Source organism: Neopelma chrysocephalum, unplaced genomic scaffold (assembly GCF_003984885.1).
Source record: "Neopelma chrysocephalum unplaced genomic scaffold, ASM398488v2 Primary Assembly neopelma1_166, whole genome shotgun sequence".
In the NCBI taxonomy this organism is placed as follows: domain Eukaryota; kingdom Metazoa; phylum Chordata; class Aves; order Passeriformes; family Pipridae; genus Neopelma; species Neopelma chrysocephalum.
In genome coordinates, this window is record NW_020897828.1 from 216,210 (window position 1) to 243,056 (window position 26,847).

The window sequence follows — 26,847 nt, forward strand, 5'->3', positions numbered from 1 at the left end:
TGCTGGGATGGGGAGGGGGGGGGGAGGCGGTTTCCCTGCGCAGCCGGGCTGTGGCTCGCAGGCAGCCGCCGCAGCGCTCGCAGCAGCCGCCGGGCGGGAGCAGCCGCAGCTCCGGGAGCCTCGAGATGCCGAAGAGGAAGGTGAGGGCGAGCGGGGAGCGGCAGCCGGGGGGCGGCGGCGGCGGCCGCGCGGGGGACGGGGCTGGAGCGGGAGAGGGACGCGGCCGCTCCGCGGGCTCCGGTGCCGCGGGCGGTGACGGTGCCCGGCGCCTTCCCCGCGGTGCGGGGCGGCCCCGCGGGCCGCGGAGGGGGCCAGAGGCGCCGGGAAGGGCCGGGGGGGGCTCGGCGGGACGCGCGGTCCGGGAGCGGCGCGGGAAGGGGCGGGCGGGGGGCGGTGAGCGGGAGGTGCCGCCCGCGGTCCCGCCCCGCTGACGCGCCGTGTCTGTGTTGCAGGTGACGGTGGCGGACGGGGACGCCCCGGCGGAGGTGAGTGACACCGGGCACGCTGTGACACCGGGCACGCTGTGACACGCGTGGGACAGGCGGGGCCGGACCCGGCCCGCCCGCTCACGCCCCTTCTCTCTCTGTCTCTCTCTCTGTCTCTCTCTCCCCTCGCAGCCCAAGCGGCGATCGGCGCGTCTGTCCGCGGTGAGTGCGGGAGCGGCGCGGCCCCTGCGGGGCGGGGGAGGGAGGTGGGAGTACCCGGGAGGGGTCACCCCGGGGCGGGATCTCTGCCTGACTTGTTCTCTCTCCTCAGAAACCCGCGCCGGCCAAAGCAGAGCCGAAGCCAAAAAAGTTGCCGGCAAAGGTGAGTGGGAAGAGGGGAGGGGGAGGAGGTGGTGACTGATCCCATGTCGTGTCCTCGTGTTTTATTCCTTGTGGGAACCCACAGTTTGGCTGAAATACCGTTTTAAGGTGCTTCTGCCAGTGTCTACAGGTACGTTCCACCACTCTTTGAGTAGATCCTTGTTAAGCTCCCAGGCGTTGCATGGAAATGTGGGCACTGATGCATGTTTGTTAGGTGGTAGTTTGATATGGGGTGGAACTACTTGAATGTCAAAGCAATTGGACATCAGGAGGAATTTCTTTATGGAAAGGGTTTTTAAGCATTGGAAGGGGCTGCCCAAGGAGGTGGTGGAGTCCCCAACCATAGAGGTGCCCAAGGGATGACTGGATTTGGCACTCAGTGCTCTGGGCTGGGGTGACAAGGCACAGGTTGGACCTGATGATCTTGGAGGTCTTTTCCAACCTAAATGACCCTGTGATTCTGTACAGAGGATTATATTTCACCACTGTAACAAAAGGGGATAAAATATATATACTCACATTTTAAAGTAGTGTTGTTAGATCAGGAAAAAAACAATTTCTTAGCCACTGAAAAATACCTCAGTTTCCATTTGTGAACTCGAGCTTTTGGGTCTTTGTGTGTGTGCAACAAGGTGTGGTTTAGTGTGGCCTTTAAATTTTTCAGCACAGCCTTCACAGTGCCAATAACTGAGGTGTAAAATTCTTTGTTTCTTGGCTGTTTGTCTGTGGGCTGGGTGCTGTGTGTGTTGTTAAGTGTTCCTTTGTCATCATGAACTTTTCTTTGTGATGTGTGGATTAAGGGCTTTGGGGTGACCTGATTGTGGCCTTCCAGGACCTGAGGGGAGCCTAAAGGGAAGGTGGAGAGAGACTATTTCCAAGGGCCTGGAGTGACAGGACAAGGGGGAATGGATTCAAAGTGAGAGAGAGCAGGGTTAGATGGGATATTAGGAAGAAATTCTTGGCTGTGAGAGTGGGGAGGCCCTGGCCCAGGTTTCCCAGAGAAGCTGTGGCTGCCTCTGGATCCCTGGAAGTGTCCAAGGCAAGGCTGGACGGGGCTTGGAGCAACCTGGGCTGGTGGAAGATGTCCCTGCCCATGGCAGGGGGGTGGGACTGGGTGATCTTTGAGGTCCCTTCCAACCCAAACCATCCTGTGATTCCCTAATTTCAGATACACTAACACACAGCTCTGCTTTGCAGACTTTCTGGTGTTTTCATTGTATTAATCCTACTGAACAGTTCCTTCCCAGGAATGCACCTTCATTCCAATGGTTTGAGTATCACTGTGCTCCCACTCTCAGGGCTGTAGGCCTAAAGAATTTGGAGAAATTTTCCAATGTTACTTCAGTTGTAATTCTCTTTTTTCCACTGGCTGTAATGCACAGGGAAGAATTTCTATAATTAATTCTAGTTGTTAATTACCAGTCAAATTATAAGATTTTTAATTTATTCTGTTTTCTGTATTTAATCCATTAAAATGCACTTTTTCTGCATCAACTTTGTCACTTTTTAAAACTTTCCTGACAGTATTTTTTCTGGCTGGGAGAAGTTTGCTCATTATGGACTTACTTGGTGAGGTTTTTAAATAAATACTGATGAAGAATAATAGATTTTGACAATAAAACCCAAGAGGTCTGTGTGTTGCATTTATGTGATTCTGAAATATTTTTAAGTAAGGGGATCAGGGGCTGTTGGTAGCTTAGCAAATCCATCTTGGTTTTCTGTGCTTTTTATTATTTTCAAAGTTTACCTGGTAAATCATAGGAATTTACTCACTGGAAATGTTATTTCATTGCAGGATAAATCTGAGGACAAGAAAGCTCAGAAGGGGAAAAAGGGGCCTAAAGGAAAACAGACAGAAGAGACAAACCAAGAACAGACAAAGGACAACCTGCCTGCAGAAAATGGGGAAGCTAAAACTGAGGAGGTAAAGTTTGGAGGGCTGGGGTTGGGTCTGACTGGGAGAGAAGTTTCCTCCTTGGTACAAAAGTTTTTTGACAAGTGTAATATTCTTTTTCTGGGGAGTGGAAAGAGTTTTCAGTGAAAATGATTTGACCAAAGCTGAGGTAACACAGACTTTCGAGCAGAAGGTTTTTAGGTAGCAAGGAAAGTAGAGGATGGTCCTTGAGTGATTTGCTTTGGTGTTAACAGTTCGTCATTTGCAAGCTTAGACTGTGATCTTTGTGAAAAGTTGGGATCTAACAAGGAATTATTCAATTGGCTCAACTTTTTGGCTTCGTTACGATCACATAATTTGTTTTTTTTAACCTGTACATCTTCATGCTGGACTTGTGGTGGTCAGACCAGCCAAAATTTCAGGTGTAATACAATAGCAAAGTCTAGAAGAGGCAGAGTTAAGAGTCTGTCCTGTTGGATGTTACTGTCTTGTGTTTCTAAGTCTTAGTTACTGTAAAACAGGGTAAGATTTGAGGATATTTTAACAGTGCTGCACTGAAAATTGAATGCATGAGGTGTGTCTCTAATTTTCTCAACACCCCATATGCAGGATTTTTAGTAAAAAGCTAAAGCTCCTCCTGTCATAAAGGCAGTAATTCAAATTGAAGTTTGAAGTGTGTGTTTAGTAAAAATATCAACATCCTGAAATTTATACTGATGGATCCAAGGAGCCTTTTTTAGACAGCTCAGTTCAGTAGGTCCTGATCCGAGAGGAATAAGCTCATGGCACCAATTTGTGAAGCACCATCTGCAGAAACAAGTCAGGGTTGTTCTCTGTGTCAATTTGTGCTTTAAAACCACTCCAAACTAAGACTCTGAGCCACTTAAAAACTTCCTGCATTGAAGTGTCCTGGTTTTTTGTCTCCTTTCAGACCCCAGCACCTGATGCAGCTGCAGAGAAAGAAGTGAAGTCTGAGTAACACCCACATCTGTAACTGGTGGTCTTTCAACCTTTCTTCTTGTACAATTCAGAGGAATATTTTTATCGACTATTTTGTAAATGCAAGTTTTTTAGTAGTTCTAGAAGACACATTTTTAAAAAGAAAAAAAAAGGAGAGAGTCCCGACTCAACCCATTTTTTTACATATTTAGATAAGTGTAAATGCTTTTTTTAAGTGGTAAAGTCATGTACTGGTTGTCTGTTTTCTATGAAACCAGAAATTAACAGCATGTTAATTAAGGAGAGGGCTTTGAAGCCTTGATTAGGCTTCACGTTCCACAGCCTGTGAGGGACAGTTTTCTATCCTATTAAATGAAGCATAACACAGATGAGACTTTGGAATTCATAACGATGTGTTGAGAATGTCTTAACATTTTAGTTATTTATCTTTATGGTTGTACCATCAGTAGAATTCCTTATCTAATAAAACTGCTCCCTAGTGTTGGATTTCTTGCTGAGTGATGTATATCTGTGACAAAGTTATTTTTGGTAGGTGCAGCTTTATTTTTTTTCCAACGACTTTGTAGCTGTGATGAGAAAGATGGGAAACTTTTTATTTTATATCTTTAAATACTGGCTAAGGAAAAGTTTCTGCTTGGCAGATGGAACTTGTTATGTCGTTATTTGAGATACTGGAACTTCACCTCTAGTTTTAAAGGACAGCTTGTCTACAAAGATGAAGTGAAAAAAATATTTGAAATAGTCCTAGGGAAAAAAAACAATTAGTTTTTAGACTTAAAAAAACTATGTGAATAAAAACAATTGTAAAATTGTTGATAGTGTTTGTGATCTTCAAACAAAAGCCAAATAAATCTTGATTATGAAAGTTTCTGTAGCTCCTGCATTGACTGAGACAACTCAAAATATAAGTGGTGTGGTTTAGGTTTTTAACTGTGTTTTAATAGGGTTAAAAATATAATTTTTAAGAGCTGGGAGTGGAAAAATGCAGTGTTAATCTGAATTTGCAGTTTGAAAGCTGAGAGCCTTGTGCTGCTGCTGTTCCCTTTAAAAAAAAAAAGAGTCAATAATTAGTAGGCATCAGGTGCCAGTCAGACAACTGTCACCTTGTCCTGGGAGGAGCCAAGATCAAACAGGAACCTTTCTTCTTTGTTTCTTTTTTTTTCCCTCTTGCCCCAGAATTTGTTTGTGCTCTTAAGTAACACCTGCAAGCACAACATCTGCTTCCTGTACGTTTTCGGTGCCTTTGTCAAATTCTCATACGGTTATTTCTAAAAAAAAAACACTTGAGTTTCACTTCTAACTCAAGGCTTTCATTTCAAAAAGAATTTTACCAGTTTTACCTCTTCAGTATTTAGGCAATGTTTAACTTACCTATAGTTTATATATATATATATAATATTGGACCACAACATGCTCCTGCTCCAGTTCCAGCACAAGTTTCCTGCAGAGCACAGCGGGCTTTGGCTTCAAGTTCTTGGATATTTCAAAACTGTAAATTTATGCCACTTTTCTTTTCCAACATCCCCTTCCAGTGGCTTTATTTTTGGTTTAATTCGTTAGTAACATGACAGCTCCATGACATTATTTACTCTCTGGATTAGACAAGTCAAACCCACCAGTTAAGTGAGGAATAAACTTGCAGGTAAATACCCCAAAATAACCTCTCTCAGCTGCTTTTACAAAGCACCAAATTTTCATGGGTTTTGGGTCTCTGATGTTGTGATCCTGTGGATCTAACATCAATTACGTAATGCTTAATTAATTGTAACTGACTGTCCTGTGTGATACCAAATATATTTGCTCTCCAACTCAAGGACTGGAGTGAGAGCTGATGCAGATGTGCATCCAGCACTATGGAATACATCCATGATGGAGCACTATCCCATTCAAAATACAACAGGAAGAGAACAAAATATGTTTCTGGGAAGTTACTCCCTTGTATTTGTGTGCTGCTACTGGTTGGTTGGGTTAAGAGAATGATATGTAAAAATATTTTACTTCAAAGGTTCTAAAAATGCATTTCAAGGGACCACAGGTAGGGAATGGAATAAGGAAAGAACAGGTTGGATTTAAAATATAACACAAGTACAGCCATTGCTGTTCACATCAGAATTCATGCTGGGCAGGGGCGAGAAACAACTGTGAGAAGGAAAAAAGATAAATCACAGAATGGTTTGGGTTGGAAGGGACCTTAAAGATCATCCAGTTCCCCCCTCCCCTTCATGGGCACGGACACCTTCCACTAGCCCAGGTTGCTCCAAGCCCCGTCCAACCTGGCCTTGGACACTTCCAGGGATCCAGAGGGAGCCACAGCTTCTCTGGGCAACCTGTGCCAGGGCCTCCCCACCCTCACAGGGAAGAATTTCTTCCCAATATCCTATCTAACCCTACTCTCTGTCAGCTTGAAGCTGTTCCCCTTGTCCTGTCACCCCAGGCCCTTGGAAATAGTCTCTCTCCATTTTTTTTTTGTCGGCTCCCATCAGGTCCTGCAAGGCCACAATCAGGTCACCCCAAAGCTTCCCTTCTTCAGGCTGAACAATCCCAACTCTCCCAGCCTTTCCTCCCAGCAGAGCTGCTCCATCCCTCTGATCATCTTGGTGCCTCCTCTGGACTCACTCCAGCAGCTCCATGTCCTGGCTGCCAAATGCCAAAATCCTGTCTCCCAAAGCAAGGGTGGGATGGAGGTGGCACTGGGGCAAACCTGCTGGTTTTGGATGGGCGATGTCAGCGCAGCGCTGCTGCCTCAAGTGGGGTGAGAAATGCTCCTCCCCAAGACGGTGTCTGGGGCAGCCGTGGTGCCCCCAGGCATCACCCACGGAGAGGAGACAGGGCTGTTCCCAAGCTCCTCCAATGTGGGCACAGCACCGATGCTTCCAGCTCTGCCAGCGTGGGGCACGCTGAGCACGGTGCAGGGCAGTGCACTTTGAATCACAGAATCAATTCGTTTGAAAAGAGACCTCTGAGATCATCACGTCCAATCTGTGACCAATCCCTACCCTGTAAACTAAACCCTGGCACTGATTGCCACATCCAGTCGTTTCGTGAACAGCTCCAAGGATGGGGACTCCACCACCTCCTTGGGCAGCACTTTTCAATGTCTAACCACCCCCTCAGTGAAAAAATTCTTCCTCATGTCTAACCTGAGCCTCTCCTGGCACAGCCTGAGCCCGATTCCTCTCCTCCTGTCCCTTGTTCCCTGGGAGCAGAGCCCGACCGCCCCCCGGTTCCCCCCTCCTGTCAGGGACTTGCAGAGCCAGAAGGTCCCCCCTGAGCCTCCTTTTCTCCAGGCTGAGCCCCACCAGCTCCCTCACCCCCTCCTGCTGCTCCAGCCCCTTCCCCAGCTCCGTTCCGTTCTCTGGACACGCTCCAGCCCCTCAATGCCCTTCTCGCACTGAGGGGCCCAGAACTGGACACAGCACCGGAGGCGAAGGCCTTAGCACCGGAGGCGAAGGCCTTGGCCCCGCAGCACACGGTGCCCACTCCGCCACCGCTTCACGGCGGGCCATCGGATCTCGGCGTCTCGCAGCGGGTCCCCGGGAAGGGCTGTTCCGGGCCGCGAGGGCCGAGGCGGCGGCAGCCCCACCGTTCCCGGGGGCGATTTAGCGGCAGCCCCGCGGCCGCCGCCGCTCCCCCGCCATGCCCTCAGCGCCGGCGCCTCACGGAGCGCTCGCCCCGCCCACTAGCCGCATCACCCGCCGCCTTCCCCGCGCGACCCTTCCGCGCCCGGTCCCCCCTTCCCCTCCCCGCTCTCCTTCCCCGCCACCCCCTCCCCGCCGCCCTCCCCGCCGCCTTCCCCTCACCCTCCCCCGCCGCCACACACGCGCTCCGCTGTTTCCCCGCCGCCGCCGGAGCGCGTCCGAGCGCGGGGACTATTTTTCCCCCGCCCCCCCGCGGGCGCGCCCGGCGGAGGTGTCGGCGGCGGCGCCGTGGCGGGTGGTGCGGCGGCGATGGCGGCGGCGCCGAGGCTGCGCTGAGGGGGGAGAGGGAGGGAGCGCTGAGGGGAGCGGGGGGGCGGCCGTGAGGGGAGGGAGGGAGGGAGGGAGGGGAGGCGCTGACAGCGCCGTGCCGAGCCGGGCCCGCCGCCCTCAGCCCGCCATGGCCGAGCCCGCGGCCTCTTCCAGCGCTGGCGCGCCGCTGCCGCTCATTGAATCAGGTAACAGCGCGGGCCGGGGCGAGGAGGTGCCGCCGGTGCCGCCATCTTCCTGCCCCCCCCTCCACCCTCCCCTCAGGATGGGGTACGGCCGCCCCCCGGCTCAGTCCATCCCACGGGTCTCTCTCTGTGTTTCTCGTAGAGCTTTACTTCCTCATCGCCCGGTTCCTGAGCACCGGGCCCTGCCGGAGAGCGCTGAAGGTGAGTGAGTGCGGCGCTCGCCGGGGCGCGGGGACCCCGCGCTGCCCGCCCGGGGTCGGGGGGAAGTGGGAGCAGCCGCGCCCCCCCCCCCAGCTCTGGAGAAGCCAGATCGTGGCTCGTCCCTCACTCTGTGTTTTTTTTTTCCCTTTTCCTCTGCAGGTGCTGGTGCAGGAGCTGGAGCAGCACCAGGTCTGTGTGGGCTCTGATGAAATCCCGCTGTAGTTAAAAGTTTCCCTTGCAAGTCATTCAAGTTTCTGCCGCTGTCTCAACTTTTCCCCCGCCTTCAACACACACATTGTTTTGGATGTGATCTGTAATCCCTCCTTCCCCTTCAACCGCTCACGGTTTTTGTTTTTCCTTTATTTAGTTGCTTCCTAAAAGGTTGGATTGGCAAGGAAATGAGCATTATAGAAGTTACGAGGAATTGGTGAGACTTTTACCTTTCAAAAAAACCCTTCTGATTACCATGTTAACACTGATGTTAGACCCTCTACCTTTAAAACTAGGCCCAAACCTTCACCTTCCAGTATCGCTCTGGGTCCGGACAGTGGAGTTATTTTAGAAACGGGCCTTTAATTTCTTTACATCAGACTAACAAAAACACAAGCGGTGGTTTAAATTGAGGATATTGTTTACATAGCAGAGGTGGAGCTTGGCGTTGTGCAGTGGTAGATGCCACTGCCTACACGCAGGCAGGAGCCAATGTGCACCGAGGTTTCATTTCGGAGTTTCAGGGGCAAGGTTGTGAGGCACGTTTTGATTTGTCGGTATTTATTTTGCTGGTTGGCTTCTTTCAGCCCCCTCCAACAGATTAGGAAATGAAATCGCTGCTCAGAAACCCGAGGGTTGGCAGTTCTGGTGCCTGTGAATGTGCTCGTTATCTCTGGCTCCTCGCTGGTCACTGCTTTGTTTCCACATGCTGGAAGGATGGGGGTGATCTCTCAGAAAAAAAATGTACTTTCTGCCCTCCAGGGCTGATGTTGCTTGCTCTAAATGTTTTTACAGAAGGGAGAGCTGTGTTTTGGTGCTTAATTTTGCTGCTTTTTAAATGGCAAAGTGTATTTGGCAGTTGAATCTCGCGAAGTGATGGTCTGGGGGTGCCTGCCCAGCGTGGGTTTTATCCTACCTTATTCTAGTTGGTTTTGTTTTCTTTAAAGAAGTGTTTATTCTTGCTTTTTTCCCCCTCCTCAGATTCAGACGTTCCAGGTTAATTGATTATTGTAGTTAAATCCCTGTTGTGGAGCACTTAAAGATCTCAGGATCGTATTTGAGAAGGAATGAAATCTTGTTTAAAACATTTTCCTAATTATTTAAACGTTGCTCAAAACAATAAATTTGATTCCATTTCCTCTCCTTGTCAGTGTGGTCAGTCGAGCAAATGAGGTTTTAGATGAGTGAGTTAAGTCACTAAGAAGCCTGGTCTTGCTAAACAGGAATATCTTCAAGCTCTGACTTGAATTTAGCAAAGATGAAAGCAGGATTAAGTTTAAAAGGGGTTGTTGAGAGTTAGTTTGTTGGTTCATTGTTGGTTTTTTACCCCATTTCTTCTGGCAAAAAGTGGGGTGTTGGGAGATGTCGTGTGGATTCTTCTGACTTCAGGAGTGGTTCTTAACTGAGATTACTGTGCATATACAGTTGTCAGATTAATTCTTTAACGTGTCCTGCTTCTGCCTCTTTTTCCTGCACATTTTAAAAGAAATGTCTACACAGGGCAGTAGTATTTCAGAATATCTAAATTAATCTCCTAAACTTTAATTTCTGCTTTTTGAGGGGTTTTGGGAACCTCTTGTCCAACTGTTCTCACTCTGAACTTGCAGAGACCACAGACAAATGCAGTCATGGGGTGTAATTACTTCTTGTCCTCTGTGTTCATCATGGCATTTTAAAGCTTTAAAATAACTGTTCCTTCCAAAATTTGAGCGAAACTACTTCAAAAAGGAGAGGGATTGCAAGGTTTTGCATGCAAGGATTGCATTTGGAATATACACTTCCTGCTGATGGCATGCAAACAAAAAGGGTTTTAATGCTTGGCAGAAAGTGTGCTGAGCTTTCTGTCCTGAGTGCTGTGGCTGGTACTGCTCTGTACCAATTCAAGAGGCAAAATTGGTGAAGAAACGATGAAAAAGTGCAATTTGTAATCTTTGGACTACCAAAGGTAGTTCTTATCATTTGATCTGAGGCATCCCATGAGCTGATTTTCTTGGAAATATTTGCTCGTGGGATGATGTGAACTATTTTACTGGTGGTCCCACCTCAGGAATACAACCTGGACCCCCACAAGCTTCAAGCATGGATTTTTATTATTAAAACAAGTGCAAAGCTGTGGCTTTAACTGTGCATTCCCAATGCTCAGTGTGCATTTGGGCAGCTTTTTATTGCGGATCTTACCTGATGTATCTTTATTCCCGCTGCTCTGAGGAGGGAGATCAGCCTTGTCAGGACTCGGCTCATCCAGGCTCAGTCATTGAGCCGAGGGAGCAGCATCAGCAGCACGAGCTCGTTCTGCCTGTGTTCTCAGCTGCCTGGGCAGGAGGCCACATACCTGTGTTGGTGTGGCCCTGTGCCTCTCCTGGATGGATGGGCTGGGAATTGTGTGGCTGCTGGAGGAGCAGAGTGGCTGCTGGGTCTGACTGGTTTCTCTGTGGCCGGATCAGAGTGGAGGCAGCACGGGACTGATTCACACCTCCCCAACAGCTTCAGTTCATTATTCTGATGCTTTGGTTTACTTGAGGCTGTTCAAACCCTCCTTTGCATCTTTACCTTCTGCATTATTGTGATTGACTTTAAAAGAATTAAGGATTTTTTTTCATAGAACACCCAGAAAGAAGAGGGTGGAAAAAATAATGAAACCCCGCACACATCTGTTCTTGACTGAGCCATCTGAGTGTGTGTGGGGTGTGTGGTTTTTTTAGGTTGTTTGATGCAGGTAGTGTGGGATCATTCCTGAATGTAGGGATGACTGTTGTGATCCTTTTAGTTTAAGGAAGTAGGACAGACTTGTGTAGTACTGGTTTTTCAAGGAAGCTATTTCCAGGGAGATTGTACTCAAACCTACTAGTTTGCAGTTCACTGAGCAAGTGCTGTGTGGCTGAAGGAGTAGCTGCACAAATTCTTGTGCTTGATTGCACTCAAATTCTCCATGATCTTGAGTTATGAGGGTTTGAATTTTAATTCTTATTTTTAATACAAATAATTAGGTGAAATGGGCAAAGACACTCGCTTGTAGGGTGCCACAGAGGTGGTTATTTGAAGCTTCCAGTAGTAAAATACTGATGTGCAGTGAGTTACTTTTTTGCTGCAGTTATTTTTACTACAGCTCTCCCTTGCTTGTAGAGTCGTCACTGAATTTACTAGATCAGAGCTTAACAGGTTTGATTTTGGTTTGTAAGTTGAACTTAAAGTTTTAATTTATTTAATATACCCGTGAATGTTGATGCTTTTAGATTCATCTGTTCTACAGATTTTTTTTTAAAACTTAAATTCCTGTCAGGTGCTGTCCAACAAACATGTGGCTCCAGATCATTTATTACAAATTTGCAAGAGGATTGGCCCTATCCTGGATAAGGAGATCCCACCCAGCATTTCCAGAGTCAATTCCTTGCTTGGTGCAGGGAGACAGTCATTGCTACGGACAGCAAAAGGTAAGGTTTGGGGTTTTTTGGGATGGGTATGATCCAATGTTAGATGTGCATGGTTAAGAGTTTGGGAATGCTTGGAAGTTCTGTCCATACACTGAAGAAAATCATCCGTAATTTAGGGAGTGGTTGGCAATACATGACCTTGTACTTTGATACAGAGTAGATTTTAGTGTTGGGTTTACCTCTTTGGGTGTGTCCCAAGCAGGGGTGTTGATATGTCTCTGTGAGTTCTGTTGGGTACCTGGATTCTGGGATGTGGGACTGGTTTATGGGATACTGGTGTGTTTTCAGTTACCTGCCCTGCCTGCTTTAAAGGATGCACAGGGAATGATGGGGACTGTTCTATCCTGGAAATTGGGATTGCAGTTATGTCAGCAGGAGTGTCAAAATAACTGTCAGTTTGGGATTTTTTTTTTTTTTTTTTAAGAAGGGAGATCTTGGAATTATAGGATGGTTTGGGTTGGAAGGGACCACAGAGCTCATCTCATTCCAACTCCTCTGCCATGGGCAGGGAGACTTTCCACCATCCCACATTGCTCCAAGCCCTCTCCAGCCTGGCCTTGGACACTTCCAGGGATCCAGGGGCAGCCACAGCTTCTCTGGGCAACCTGTGCCAGGGCCTCCCCACCCTCACAGGGAAGAATTCCTGATGTCCCATCTATCCCTGCCCTCCTTCAGCTTGAGGCAGTTCCCCCTTGTCCTGTCACTCCAGGCCCTTGTGAAAAGCCCCTCTCCAGCTTTCTTGCAAGTCCCTTTTAGATACTTAAAGAGTCTTGAGATCATCTTGTTAAGTAATTTCATCCTAATAAATATTAAATAAATCTTAATTAAATTTCTGAATAAATATTCATGAGAACGTTACAAATCTTCCCAGCTTGCTACTGAGAACAAGTAGCAAAAATTCAGTTGAAAAGTTAGTTTTGCATCGGTACCATCATTTGGGAGTAATGTCAAAGTTTGGTGGTTGGTTGTGTCAGTGTTCCCTCCTTCTGTTATTAAATGGATGTTTATTAAATGGATTATTATTAAATGGATGTTTATTAAATGGATTATTATTAAATAGATATTTATTAAATGGATTTTTTCTCTCCTCTGATGCTGCACTGTTTGTGAGAAGTTTGGGGGCATTCCTGGATTTTTAGTGGGTTCAGTCCCGTGTTTGAGGCCGCCTTTAGATGGGCTCTTTGGAATTGCATCTCTCTTGGCATTTTTGACACGTGTTTATGATGAACTTCAACCAAGTGGTTTTGCAGATTGCAGGAACACTGTTTGGAAGGGCTCTGCATTTGCTGCTCTCCATCGAGGAAGACCCCCTGAAATGCCTGTGAACTATGGCACACCCCCAAACCTTGGTAAGCTCTGCTCAGCTCTCACCCCTGCTCCTGGAGCACACTTAAAATACTGATTTTCCACCAAAAAATGCAAATGCAAAGAAACCTGACTTCATGAAATCTGAAAATCACTTCTAGTTAAGTCTTTAAGTAATATATTAATGGAAGTTGAATAAAACTGTGGTTTAGAATAAGCCTATTTTAAACATGATTTCTTTGTTTTCCAGTGGAAGTGCATCGAGCAAAGCAATTAACTGGATATGCCAAGTTCAGCACCTCGTTCCCAGGAAGTATGTACCAGCATGTCAAGATGCACAGGAGGATCCTTGGCCATCTTTCCTCTGTGTATTGTGTTGCATTTGATAGGACTGGACACAGAATATTTACTGTAAGTTGATGAAACACATCCCAGTGTGGAGAGTTTGAGATGGGTGTCAGTGGCGCTAAAATGCAGCTGATCAGCTCCCTCTCAGTGGAACAATCTGCTGTAATTAAAGGCCAGCAACATGCAAGAAGTTGTTGTCTTTACTAAATATTTCTTTCCAGGGTTCAGATGACTGCCTGGTGAAGATTTGGTCGACTCACAATGGCAGGTTGTTTGCCACCTTGAGAGGCCACTCAGCAGAGATCTCTGACATGGCAGTGAACTATGAGAACACCATGATCGCAGCCGGGAGCTGCGACAAAATGATCCGAGTGTGGTGCCTGAGAACCTGTGCTCCAGTTGCTGTCCTGCACGGGCACACAGGGTCCATTACCTCCTTACAGGTAGGGGGTTTTAAGTGTTCTTCTGCCTGAAATTATTTCAGTGGGAATATTGAAATCTGAACGTTTAAATATATGTATCAAAAATAATTAAAATAAAACCGCGGGATAAACTGCTTCAAAAGCAGTAAATTCCTTGCCTCTCTGGGATTCCTGAGTATTTAACTGAAGATGTTAACTTCTTCACTTAGACATCACTGCTTATAATATTTGGGCTGTTGGAATCCAAGGGAATTTCTGGGAAATACCATGTCCTCCTGTTTGTTACTGGAGACACCATAGGCTGGTTTATATGGATGAGTGTCCTGGTCCAGCATGTGATTCCTACAACTGCTGTGATACAGGTTTTTGTCTTAATCTCAAAAATAGGAGTTACTTGAGAAGCACAAAGATGTTCAGTGGGGCGTGTTGTGTGTTTAAATTTGAAGGCCTTGTGCTCCATGATGTGCTCTTGGTGGTCCTTTGGATTCAGTCTCATTTTGGCCTTTATAATCCCTTATTTAACACACAAAGTGGTGGCTCAATATCCAGGTTTGCTGTGTTTCCCAGCTTCTGTTGAGGGGTGAAGAGCTGCTTGTGAAGCTCAGTACAAACAAATAATTTTGCATTTTTCTCTGCCTCTGAGAGTAATCTTCCTATCTGCAGTTTCTGTGGCATTCATGGCATTATTTTTTTCTTTTTAAATGCCAAAATATTTATTATTACACTTCTTTTATTATAGTGTGTGGATTTATTTTAATTTAAGATTTCTTAGTAATAATTTCTTAGTAATTTCTTCATTTATATTTAATTTATATTTAGTAATTCTTAATTTCTTAGTAATTGCACTATGTACAATTTGTATGGCTGTCTCCAACATTAGTAATTGATGAACAGTTTAATCACCTTGTGTTGTGTGAAGTTTTCTGCTCTGTGCACAGCAATAAATCCATGTCTTAAAGAAGTATTTCTGAGGAATTCCTATAAAATCACATATGATGCTGGGTTATACATTCAAACTACCTGATAACTCATGCTCTGCTTAATTATAGATTTTTTGGAGTACATCTGTCTAGCCAGACTTTCTTTTTTTCATTCAGTCTGCTCTGCTTATTAGTTTCATTCATGGACAAAACATTCAGTGAATGATTGTGGTTAGTTAATACTTCAAAAACAAACCACTGAACAAATTGGGTTTATATGATGCAATAATTGAAATGCAGACCACAAAGTTATTTTAAAGTGTGGAAGATATTACTTCGTAAACACTAAAAAATGATAGTTTAAAATTGTTAGAGCAGTGTTAATGTTCAAAAATCCAAAAGCAAATCAAGGTTTTACATGAACCTTTTGATAAGTTCATAACCAGTTTTTAAATATTTCTTTTTGTGTGTGTGTATCTGATTTCCCTTTATTCTCTGTAGTTTAGTCCAATGGTGAAAGGCTCCATGAGATACATGGTCTCCACTGGTGCAGATGGAACTGTTTGCTTTTGGCAGTGGGATACAGATTCCATGAAATTCAAGTATGTAAATGGGCTGCTGATGAACCTCTTATATCATCCTCTGCTTGAGTAAAATAAGTCAGGTGCTTTTAACTCAACCAGCTTAAAAAAATTGGAGTTTGTGATGAAAAAATGTTGTGGAAATAATTAATTCCATAATTATTTTAAAGCACTGCCACTAATTATATAACTCACGAAATTATGTTGTCCTGGGAGATTAATTGGGAAATATATTCACTTCTTACTCCACTAAAAGTACAAAGTATGGCTGGAAATCTAAATATGTTGCAAAGTATAATAAAGCTTCTCGTTTGTGTTGGATTTTCAACAGTCCTGTAGTTTTAGGATGCCTCTTACAGAACTTCCATGCAGAGTGTGTATGTCCTGGATATCTATATGTGATTGTACCCCCAAAAAATTAGATTATTACCAGAAAGAAAAGCTCCAGGATGATTAGTCTTTGTCTGCTATTGTGCCATATCATGAGAGTTGGTATAAAATGATCCATTTTGCATTAGGACTGCTGTTAAAAAAAGCTCAGTGCCTTAGAAAGCAGATTATCTTTTATTATCATATTTTAGCTTTTTAATTCAAACTTGTGATCTTAAGGTAGTAGAATTGCAGCAAAAACTATAAAAAGCGTAGTCTCATCTGAATAATCTTTTAGGGCTGTAAAACAGTGTTTAAACTGCATCCTTAATTATTTTCCCTCTAAAATTAATTTAAAGGAGTGTTTGTGAGGTAACCATTGTTAGTTCATGCATGGACTTTAATAACTTTAAGCACTGGTAGTTCTCAAAAATTTACAGATGTTACTGTGTCTAAGAAGTCCCTGTTATGTAGAGGTTTGAAGAAACATCCCTTTATGTTCTGAACTGTTGAGAAAAGCCAAGTTTGGGGTGGTGTGGCCTGTTCAAAGCATCTTTTCTTTTTTTAAGCAACCGACCACTGAGGTTCACAGAGAAACCCAGACCAGGGGTCCAGATGCTTTGCTCTTCCTTCAGTGTGGGTAAGTCCTGGACAGGTGGAGTGATTTCTCTTCCTTCCTCAGAAATATAAATATAAAATTTGCTTGTGACAGCTTTAAAATGGACCAAACCTGCAGCTGTGAGTAAATAATTGTATAGATGTGTATTAACTATGACATAATTAAATCACGGGGCTTCCCTCAGCTAACAGTGAAAAGCTGTGAAGAAAGTGATTTCACAGAAGTAAAAGTCACCTGATGTTTGTTTACTTTTTCTCCATCTTTGCTGGATTTTTATTTTGGTTTAATCCCCTGATGCAGTGTCAGGGGTTTGCAAAACAAGTTCTCTGAGATCCCACAGTCCCCAGCAGTGGAAGTGGTTCCTGCCAGCAGGAGCCTCCTGATTTTGTGCCAGGGATGCTTATAAAGATCCCTTCTTTCCTAAGGATCCACAAATGGACCTGTAAACGTGCTTCATTCCTGGCTTGCAGTTTTCTTTCATCCAGTTCCTGGGGCTTTCTGGGAATTTCAGAAATAAAATACAAATCCAAGTGTAAATTGTTAACGGGGTCAGGATAGAGCCCAAATAGGGGCTACAGTGAGAGCCACCTACAGAATTCTGATTATCCAGAGCCATATTCCCCATCATCAAAGGCCTCTGTGTGCAGTTTAGTAATAGAAGTTTCACTCTTGTTCTAAGGTAAGAATTTTTAAGATCTTTGTAACACTGATTTATTTTTACTGTGGCTGAGAAAACTTTCTGGGGCGAGGGGGATTTCCTTGCATGTGTGTCAGTGGAAGAGCATAAAAAATGTGCCATTCTTCAAATAGTTGTGGGTTGGGTTTTTTTTTTATTTCAATCAGAAATGGTGGTGATCTGCTTTAATTTCTTACACAGTAGCTTAATTATTGCTTGATTTTTACAGGTGGTATGTTTTTAGCAACTGGCAGCACTGACCATGTCATCAGGATGTATTTTTTTGGCTCTGAAACACCTGTGAAAATAGCAGAATTGGGAAGTCATGCTGTAAGTAATTAGTTAATTAGTCACTTCAAGCAGTAATGAAGTCACAAGGTAATGTTATAATTGGGTTTTTAGCAAGGCTCTCAATTAACTTTGTTTACCTTTATGTGTTTTCTCTAATATTGAATCTCACTTTCTGTTGCAGTGATAAGGTCAATACATATTTTATACGCAGAGAATTTCAGCTCTGAAAATAAAATGTGTTACCTATTTTTCCCTATTTCTCCTGCAGTTTTTATTGTGATAAAAGTGAATAACTAATAGTTTTCTTTCTTTAAGGAGTGTGTAGGTAGAAATGGAAACAACACATTCCTCACCATTGGCTTATGGTATTGGGAATATATTCAAATATGATTCAGTTGGCAGCCAGGTTATTTAATCTGTTAATCCTTCATGTTTAATTTGGGCTGTTCAGGAAACTTGCATTTTAGATGCATTAATGTTTAGTGGATCCTGGGCAGTATTTGTTGGATTTGGTTCTCCTTGCAGTTTAAAACTCTTCAGAATTATAAAATATGCAGTTTTTTTCTTGTTTCAGATTTTACTGAGCTCAGATTTGTCAAAAACGGTATTTCCTGTTTAAAAAAAAACACAAATTTTCTAACAAACTGTGCTTTTTCTTACAGGACAAAGTTGACAGCATTCAGTTCTCTAATGGTGGGGACAGGTATGTTAAAGGATGCTCAAATGTGAACAGAAAAATGCATCATTTTGGAATTAATAATAATTATTGTTCTTACCTGGATGTTTCCAATGAGAAAAATCCACATATTTAGGACTCAGAGGGGAAATTTGGACTAATCCAGGAAAGCTTCGTTTACCTGGAGGAATGTTACCACTTTTTAATATACCCAGTGTATTTGTGACTTCATAAACCTCCTCTTCCCCCTCCTTTCCTTTCAGTGTCAGGAAATATTGTAAAGGAAATAGGAAGAATGCAGTGAAAATGGTCAAAAATAAGTTATAATCCTTTTCATCTGATTTGCTCTTGCTTCTACTCCAGTATCTGATACTCTGCAATTACTTAAAACACTTCATGAAAATGTTGTAAGTGAGGAGTTGAGGATGAAGTTGTGAATTGAGTTTACCTTTGGAACTTGCTTCTTTATTCTTCATGTTTTGACAACTTTACTTAGTTCAGAAAAACTCTCTTTCCTCTGTTTCTGGAAAGGAAGTTAATGGACAGAATTCTCTTGCACACACGTGGAAGATTTCACTTCTACGACTCTTCCATTGCAAAGTTGATGTTGTGGTGGTGTGCAACTCTAAATATGCTTTAAAGCAAATTCTTCTGAAGATAAATTAACTATATTTTAATGTTTCTTCAGGTTCATAAGTGGCAGCAGAGATGGAACAGCCAGAATCTGGCATTTTGAGCAGGCAGAATGGAGGAGTATCTTGTTGGACATGTCTGACCGATTGCTGGGGTAGGTGGAGAGAGAGTTGATTTCTTGTTTTGTGAAGTCAGAAAGATTGAAAAACTTAATTCCTACAACTAGAGTGAGCCTTGGCAACATCCTGGTCAAGTTCTGTGCTGTCTGGAGGGATGAAATGGGTGTTTTGTTGATGTAGTAATTGCTGAATTTGAGGCTGTGCTTGGAGAAAAGCAAAAGTGTTCGTGAAGATTTCAAATGGACTCTGGAAAAAAGTGAACAGAAAGTGCAATCTCTCTTCTCTGTCTGGATTTCAGACACCTGGTGTGTCAGGGGAGAAATATTTTTAGATCAGTAAAAATAAAGTGGGTGGTAATTAACCCATTTCCAGGAGAGGTTATGACTTGTGGGTTTTCTCAAGGGCTGATCTCGCTGACTCTTCTCATTTTGTGCTTTTAAAAATGTGTATTAATGAAATGCTGGTGGCACAGCCTGAACAGTGGCATTACAGATGAAAAGCAGGGTATTACTTGCTGCATAAACCTGAAGGGTGGATAATTTACAGGAGCACAGAGTGCTCAGTCAGCTTCCCTAGACACTAAACAAGAGTTGATTTGTAGGTGATTAACTGAGGTTTTAACGAAATGATTTGTAGATGATTAAATTAAAAGCCAAGCCTTGGGTGCAGGAGTTGATTGGAGGGTGATTTCCAGCTCTTCTTGTGATGCAGCCATGAAAAATAAACATGATTTTACAAAGAAAGGAGGAGTTATTAATAATATTTAAGATTTGACTGGGGTTGTGAAGTTGAGAGGGTCTTTGTAAGAGAAGCCTCTGGTTGACATGGAATACAGATAATCCTGTGGGAAGGTGTGTTCCAAGGAAAGCTTGTTCCTTCACTTGGACTAAAATGCTGAGGAGGAGTTTCACAGTATCCTAGAAGTGTATTTTGGGGAAAGAATAAGGAAATAGATTGAGGTTGAAACAAAATATTATCTTTGCTGTATTTATTTGAGGACTCAATAAAAAACCCTTGGCTAATGTGGAGATTGGCTTCTGAATCAGTTAATTTGGAGAACCTGCCTGAAAAAAGTCCCATATTGTAAAAGATTTCTGTTAGGTCTCTAATTGTAGAAGAGCCAAGATTCCATGGAAAAGGAAAGCCTTTTTGCCTGGCATCTCAAATGGGAAAGAGATTATTGTGTCCTCTAAAATAAATGTGCTAAAAGTCCAAATTTGCTTTAAGTGAAGGAAGTTTATGGCAGAAGTTTCAACCCAAGTTTAGTTATTCACTTCCCTTATCTGATTATGAGAAAACAGGTTATTTTTCTGTATTTTGCAGTTGAAATGTGCTAATTAAAGGTATCTCTGGCCTGTTTGACTCTTTCAAACAGTGACACTTGTGCAGAAGAAGACAAATTCATGAAGCCCAAAGTGACCATGATTGCCTGGAACCAAAATGACAATTATGTTGTTACTGCTGTGAACAATCACCTGCTCAAAGTGTGGAATTCCTGCACAGGGCAGTTGCTCCACGACTTGGTGGTATGTCCTTTTCCTTGCTTTTTGAAGATTTTCCTGGAATTGCAGTGATGTTTGTGCTGAGTTCTTAATCAGATCTCATTTGTCTTGAAGGCTCTGTATGAATGGTGCAGCAACTGTGATGCTTTTTGGAGGTTTTTTTAACCAAAACTCGCTGTTTCCTCCCGCATTTGGATTTTCCTTTCCCCAGGTGCTGCTGAACTTGTGGAATAAATAAAAGGTTTTGTGCAGTAACTTGAATAATTCACAGTCCTTTGGCAAAATATTTCTACAGTTTTTGCTTCACTCTCAAAAATTATTACCTTTAGAATTTAAAGCCTTTCTGGCTGCCTGGGGTTTAATTTTCCAGAGAGGATGGTCCAGGGCTTTGGTAAATACTTGTTGTGTGTACTATAAATATCCTGTTGATGTGGATTTTCCTTGTGATGTGCAATTTGAAATTCCAGGGCCACGCAGATGAGGTGTTTGTCTTGGAGACTCATCCCTTTGATTCCAGGATCATGCTGTCTGCAGGTCATGATGGCAACATCTTCATCTGGGACATCACCAAAGGCACCAAAACCAAGCATTACTTTAACATGGTAAGACCTTTCTTAAACACCATTTATTCCCAACACATACCAGCTGAAGGAATTGTCAGCAACACTCACACCCCCTGCACCTTTTGGAAAAAAAAAACAAACAAAAAAACCAACCCCAAAACAGCAAAATTTATGTTCAATTTTTTCTTTAGGGCTTTTACCTTTGAATTTCCTGGTTATTGCAGCTTTTCCACTCTTTGTTACTAAAGAGTGCACCTCATTTGTAGGAACTGTTTTCCTCAGCTGAGGTGCCATCTGAAAGTTTCTGGTTTAGACAATCATTTTGGGAGCCTTGGGGACAAATATTTGTATTTTCCACTCTTAAAAATTATAATATTTTATTAGCCATTGGCACAGTTCTTGAGAGCTCCCATTACATTTGCTTCATTTCACAGCTCATGGTTAACACTTTAAATTAGGTTATTTTCTCTGAAATTTAAGTTATGATCTAAAGTTCATATAATTTTTTGATCCTTTTATTTTTTTCTGTTTAGTCAATAGCAAAGGGATTTTTTAATTTTTTTTTAGCTCTAAGATTCTCTGAGTTTTTCTTGCAAGTCGTTTAACAAAATCAATATATATTAGCTCCAGTTTGCTTAAAGCAATGTGCTAACAGCTAAAAAGCCTGAAAAATCACCTTTATTTTGCTGAAGAGCAAGTTTTCCTGCTCTTTAGTGCATCTTTTAAACTTGAGGGGTTAAGGATTTTAATTCAAAAGGGAAAAGGGAATGTCAAAGGGAAAGGAAATAAACTGAAATAACAAGATTATTTGTGCCTTAATGGAGCTATTTAGGAGCCGCATGATTGCTTTTCATGGAATAATTTAATTTTTGGCGTGCATTATGGTTTGCTTGCAAAAAAATCATCCAATAACCTGGAGTTTTCTTTTCCTTCAATGCAGATTGAAGGCCAAGGCCATGGTGCTGTTTTTGACTGTAAATTTTCCCCCGATGGGCAGCATTTTGCATGTACAGATTCCCACGGGCACCTGCTGATATTTGGCTTTGGCTGTGGCAGGCCTTATGAAAAGGTAAGTTCAGCTTTTTATTAGAACTCTGTCTCAAATTTCTGACTGAAATTGGATTAGTTACATTCATTCCCTTAAAAGATCACGTGTAAAAATAGAGGTTTGTGTGGTTACAGGACCCAGTTTTGATGGATTCTCTTGTTTGGATGGTCCTGGCACACCAGAAACAAGCACTGTCTCAACATTCCCTTGGGAGAAGCTCCCAAGAACTTCTCTGGAGTACATTTTCACCTTCCACTAATTCACATTAATTGTTCAACCACAAAATTACTTTTATTTCTTAATTTCTGGAAATAGCTCAGTTTTTAAAGATTGGAACATATGACAAAGTTTATTGCTCTACTGCCTACTTAAACAAAAACAGACTCTGTGTATGGGAAGGATAATCTGCTGGTTTATCTTGCAGTTCTTTTGACCTTCCCATATTTAAGCCCAAATTCACAGTAGTTGATTAAAGTAAGTAAAAAGAAATACTCATCCAACACTGTGGATTTGGAGATGTTAGAAAAATGTGTGTGTAGATAAATGTTGTGCTGTTTTGAATCAGCCTGTTTGCTTTTTGTTTTGATAAATAGACAAGTTTCTTCTTTTCTTCACTTCCCCTCAGTTTTTTTCAGGTTGAAGTGATAATTCCATGTATTTCATTTTAAAGAATTATTTTTTTTCTTGCTCTACCTTCTCAGCTGAAGTTGAAGCTTGTTCTCTTCATCTTTCCCATCAAGGGAGCAAAGATTCTGCTTGTGATCTAATATTTTCCATAACTGTTTTCCTTCAACCTCCTGGACTCAGTAGACTTGCACAAAAATTTTCAGGTGGACACAGATGAAGATTAAGAAAGAATTCATGATTGGGAACTTTGGGAGCTGATGTTGAGCTTTAGGCAATGATTTCCTCACATGGAAACCAAGGAAACTTCTTTTAATTGTAGGGGAAAAAATAGAATAAGATATAAAATATTTTTAAGTGTAAAACAGTGCTTTTGCTTTAAGTTACTTCAGCTTTTAGGGTAAAAGCACTGTGAAAAATTGGAATACTGCAACACCCATCCAGGTTAATTGAAGTTGTGCATAACTTCTTGTGGGGAACTTGCCCTTTCTTTTACCTTTAGGGAGATTTTAGGTACTTTATTGTGTTCTTTGGCATCTTCTTTTTGTCAAATCGATGCCATAAAGATATAATTTCCTTCAGATTCCTGACCAGATGTTCTTCCACACGGACTATCGGCCGCTGATCCGAGACTCCAACAACTACGTCCTGGATGAGCAGACCCAGCAGGCCCCTCATCTCATGCCCCCTCCCTTCTTAGTGGATGTGGATGGAAACCCTCATCCCACAAAATATCAGAGGCTGGTGCCAGGAAGAGAGAACTGTGCAGATGAACATCTGATTCCTCAGCTGGGATATGTGGCAACAAGTAAGAACAGAACCACTAAAGACCAGTTCACTCGTTCAGTTCTTTTCTGATGGACTGTGTTGGAGTTGTAGACTCCATGAATTCTCATTTGGAATAAGCAATTGGAATAATTTCCTCCATTTGCTTTGTTTTACACTTGCAAGGTGATGGAGAAGTGGTGGAACAAGTGATTGGCCAGCAGACCATTGATCAGGATGAGCAGGGCTTGGAGCCCAGCATCCTGGATGGGATGATCCGACAGTTACAGCTGGAACAGGATCAGAGAACTGCAGCTGATCAAGAATCTGCTTCAAATGCCCCCCAAAACGGGGAGGGAACACCCAGAAGAGGTTGGTAATCACTGATAAATTCTTAGGTGATTGTTCTGTCTCCATTTTTATTACCCTGTATGAAATACTGGAACAGGTTTTAACTTTATTGTTGTTTTGGGGACTAAGATTCCTTTAACATAGTGGTAACTGGGTAAAATACTTTTCCTGATTAAAACAGCTACTCCTGTGATTAAATTCCAAAACAAAGCCTTTCACTTTTCCTTTTGAACAACAATAATTTTATTCCTTGTGGGGTGCTACATACTTAATAATATTTGTAAAGAACTCAAATAACATTTATGCAAAATGAATACAATACTTATTTTACCCAAATATTTTTAATATAAATATAAAAATAGAAATATAAATAATATGAATAGAAATGTTTTTGCAGTACTTATTTTTTTGCAAAATAAGAATTGTGTCATTTTTCAAACTCGTTTCTTCTCTCCCTTCTTTATAGATTTAAATGAGACACTTTTCTGAGCTGTGTCCCAGTTTTAATTATAGAATTATAAAATATATATGTATAAAAAATATATGTTATGGTATATAATTATGAAAATAGGAGATATATAATCATGTAAATACATGATATATAATTATATTTAATTATATAATAATTTATTTTTAATTCTGTACACTCAGTTCCAGGAAAAGTGCTTTTTAGAGCCTCACCAACCTCAGAGCTGCCTGGAAGTTCAAGAAAACCCCTGTGTCACATCCCACTTCCTTCCACTGTATTAAAGTAGTAGCAGAAATAATAATTTTTCAAAGTCTATGTGTAATCTCTCTGTATTTTCTATATAACTTATGTATTTTCTATGACACAGATAATTCTCGAAGGTTGGTTTGAAGTCGCATCCTTACGATTGCAGCCATATACATCTAGAAAACATTCATTATCTTGTAGCAAGGAGAAACAAGGCTCTAATTCTCTGTAGCCTGGTAAAAAAAAATGATTTTTGTGGTTTTTGTGTGTTTTAGCTTTCAGGAGGGCGAGTGTGGACATCCAGAGCCCCCCCAACATCGGGCTGCGGCGCAGTGGGCAGGTGGAGGGCGTGAGGCAGATGCACCAGAACGCCCCACGCAGCCAGATGGCCACAGAGAGGGACCTGCAGGCCTGGAGAAGGAGGGTTGTGGTGCCAGAAATCCCACCGAGCCTGCTCAGGTCTGTGACAGCCTGCTGGGCTGCAGGTGTGACCAGAGAGAACACTTCAGCTGGGTTTTGATACACCCAGTGCTGTTAAACCAAAGCTAAAGTAGAAGTAGTTCAGTGTCGTGGTCAGATGTGCTCAAACACTCTGAATTGTAAAGGCCATTCAACAAGACTAAATGGAAATTTCTCTGGTTGAATGGTTATCTTGTATTTCAATATATTCAGTCATCTTCAAGGGCAGCTAGATGGCCTAAATTCCTGCTTTCTCCAAAATAAAAGATAGGGGTTGAATTAATTTACATGAAAGAGTTGAGTGAGATTGTGCTTTCTCTGAGACTTTTGGGGGTGATTTTTGACCAGGAGCAGCACCAAGCACTTGAAATAAAAAACTAGAAAACCTTAACCCTAAAACAGGTGCTTTCAAAAGGACTCTCAGTATTAGAACATGGTGCTGATAATGCAATGTCATGGGAGAAAATCCCCATATGGGCCACTCACTTAAGAACTGGGCTGAGATGATCCTTGTGGGTCACTTCCAGCTCAGAATATTTTGTGATTCATCTGTAAAAAGGAGAATTAAGAGCTAAATATTTCTCTTTAATGGTACAGCCACATGTGCCACCAGACCTCTGAAGGTTTCAAGAAGCATTCCCTGTGTTGGGAAGTAGAATGATTGCAGAGGGAGGAATGTAGATTAAAAATGGGGTTGGAAAAAGTTGGTTATATTTTGATGTTTGCAAGGAAGAATTTCTTAATACCCATCTTTTTTACTCTTATCTGGAAGTGAGAGGAGAGTAGTTTGAGCAATAAGAACTGCAGTTAATAGTGAAGTGGAATTAGGCATTTTGGGATAGATCCTTTAACGAGATCAGCACTGTCAAAACAGATGGAGAATTAGATTTTCCTGACTTTCTTGTAGGAAGCAGGAAGAATATCGGACTGCAAAAGGGGAAGAAGAGAGAGATCTTTATGTAACAGAGAAGATAAAGTCATTTGAGTCATTGGAAAAGGTAGGTGGGAACCCCTTGGAAAATGGGCATTCTGTGCCCAGAGATAAGTGTAAAAAGTGAAAGCAGGTCTTACTGAAGGTGTGGCCCTCAGAGGACCCTGATGATTCAGCTTCTAATTATTGCAGGACAAGATTTGATTTATTTTTATGAATACCTAGAATTCTATTTCTTTTCAATCCTGCCTCCTTCCATCTGAGCTATTTGGGAGTCATTCTTAAAGGCAGGTTTGCTTTCAGGCCATTCTGGGTTTGCTGCAGTGAAACCCAGTGGTTGCAGGTCCATGCTGAAGCACTGAGGTGCAAGTGAGAACATTCCAGATCCCATATTTGAGGAATCACAGGCTGTAATTGCTGTTCCCTTGTTTTACTTTGCATGACAACATTTTGTGAATGGGGAGAGTTTTTCAGACTTATCTTAAATGGTTTTTTCATGGTCTGTTCTGTGGAAGAGATTGGTAAGAAGCAAAACTTGGTTACTGTGCTGTTTTTATAAGATTGGGGCCTGATTCACTGTGTCTTGCAGTACAAAACAGTTTGTCTCAAAAATTCTACTGCATGATCCCCTTTCCTGAGGGGAGTTGGGGAAAGAAAGGCTCAGAGACTTAGGATTGTTCAGCCTGGAGAAGGGAAGGCTTTGGGATGACCTAACTGTGGCCTTCCAGGACCTGAAGGAGCTACAAGAAAGATGGAGAGAGACTATTTCCAAGGGCCTGGAGGGACAGGACAAGGGGGAATGGCTTCAAACTGACAGAGAGCAGGGTTAGATGGGATATTGGGAAGAAATTGTTGGCTGTGAGGGTGGTGAGGCCCTGGCCCAGGTTGCCCAGAGAAACTGTGGCTGCCCCTGGATCCCTGGAAGTGTCCAAGGCCAGTTTGGACAGGGCTTGGAACAACCTGGGCTAGTGGAAGGTGTCCCTGCCCATGGCAGGGGGGTGGGACTGGATGATCTTTAAGGTCCCTTCCAACCCCTTCTGTGATTTCTCTTCCCTCAGAATTGCACATTGTAGGCACTTCTGTAAATATATTTAGCAGGTTATGTGAATGGACCTGTCACAAATAGCGTAGGAAGAGCAATTCCTTAACAAATCTTACATTTGGAACAGCAGATTTAAAACTTTTGGCTTACAGGGATATTATTTTGAAAGGGAATTTTGTCATGATGAGGCTGTTTCAGTTTTGCAGTCAGCAGTGCTTTTAGCCACCCTTTCACCC

At 42.8% G+C, this 26,847-nt stretch overlaps 2 protein-coding genes across 3 annotated transcripts in view; both read left to right on the top strand.

Moving 5' to 3' along the window:
- Nucleotides 1–10: 10 nt before the first annotated feature.
- On the top strand, nucleotides 11–4,525 carry HMGN1 (high mobility group nucleosome binding domain 1). The gene is made up of 6 exons (XM_027701804.1): nucleotides 11–140; nucleotides 453–485; nucleotides 618–647; nucleotides 757–807; nucleotides 2,602–2,730; nucleotides 3,632–4,525. The coding sequence occupies exons 1-6, from the start codon at nucleotides 126–128 to the stop codon at nucleotides 3,677–3,679; spliced, it is 306 nt and encodes a 101-aa protein (XP_027557605.1). The 5' UTR covers nucleotides 11–125; the 3' UTR covers nucleotides 3,680–4,525.
- A 3,169-nt stretch (nucleotides 4,526–7,694) lies between these two features.
- Nucleotides 7,695–26,847, top strand: part of BRWD1 (bromodomain and WD repeat domain containing 1) — a 46,569-nt gene continuing 27,416 nt past the window's right edge. Inside the window, exons 1-20 of one of the 2 annotated variants that reach the window (XM_027701732.1) lie at nucleotides 7,703–7,813; nucleotides 7,953–8,011; nucleotides 8,171–8,200; nucleotides 8,379–8,438; nucleotides 11,502–11,652; nucleotides 12,903–13,001; nucleotides 13,208–13,368; nucleotides 13,527–13,748; nucleotides 15,149–15,249; nucleotides 16,167–16,237; nucleotides 17,122–17,222; nucleotides 17,846–17,886; nucleotides 18,548–18,646; nucleotides 19,987–20,137; nucleotides 20,581–20,715; nucleotides 21,617–21,745; nucleotides 22,931–23,156; nucleotides 23,300–23,485; nucleotides 24,455–24,638; nucleotides 25,546–25,636. In XM_027701732.1, the coding sequence (XP_027557533.1) occupies nucleotides 7,756–7,813; nucleotides 7,953–8,011; nucleotides 8,171–8,200; nucleotides 8,379–8,438; nucleotides 11,502–11,652; nucleotides 12,903–13,001; nucleotides 13,208–13,368; nucleotides 13,527–13,748; nucleotides 15,149–15,249; nucleotides 16,167–16,237; nucleotides 17,122–17,222; nucleotides 17,846–17,886; nucleotides 18,548–18,646; nucleotides 19,987–20,137; nucleotides 20,581–20,715; nucleotides 21,617–21,745; nucleotides 22,931–23,156; nucleotides 23,300–23,485; nucleotides 24,455–24,638; nucleotides 25,546–25,636 (2,355 nt within the window). In that variant the 5' untranslated portion in view covers nucleotides 7,703–7,755. Of the gene's footprint in view, nucleotides 7,814–7,952; nucleotides 8,012–8,170; nucleotides 8,201–8,378; nucleotides 8,439–11,501; nucleotides 11,653–12,902; nucleotides 13,002–13,207; nucleotides 13,369–13,526; nucleotides 13,749–15,148; nucleotides 15,250–16,166; nucleotides 16,238–17,121; nucleotides 17,223–17,845; nucleotides 17,887–18,547; nucleotides 18,647–19,986; nucleotides 20,138–20,227; nucleotides 20,300–20,580; nucleotides 20,716–21,616; nucleotides 21,746–22,930; nucleotides 23,157–23,299; nucleotides 23,486–24,454; nucleotides 24,639–25,545; nucleotides 25,637–26,847 lie in introns of those variants that run through there. The other variant, XM_027701733.1, reaches the window with a different exon arrangement.

Coding starts and splice junctions, on each gene's coding strand:
- HMGN1 (XM_027701804.1), top strand. Junction 486..617: donor ACGGGGACGCCCCGGCGGAG/GTGAGTGACACC, acceptor CTCCCCTCGCAG/CCCAAGCGGCGATCGGCGCG. Junction 2,731..3,631: donor GGGAAGCTAAAACTGAGGAG/GTAAAGTTTGGA, acceptor GTCTCCTTTCAG/ACCCCAGCACCTGATGCAGC.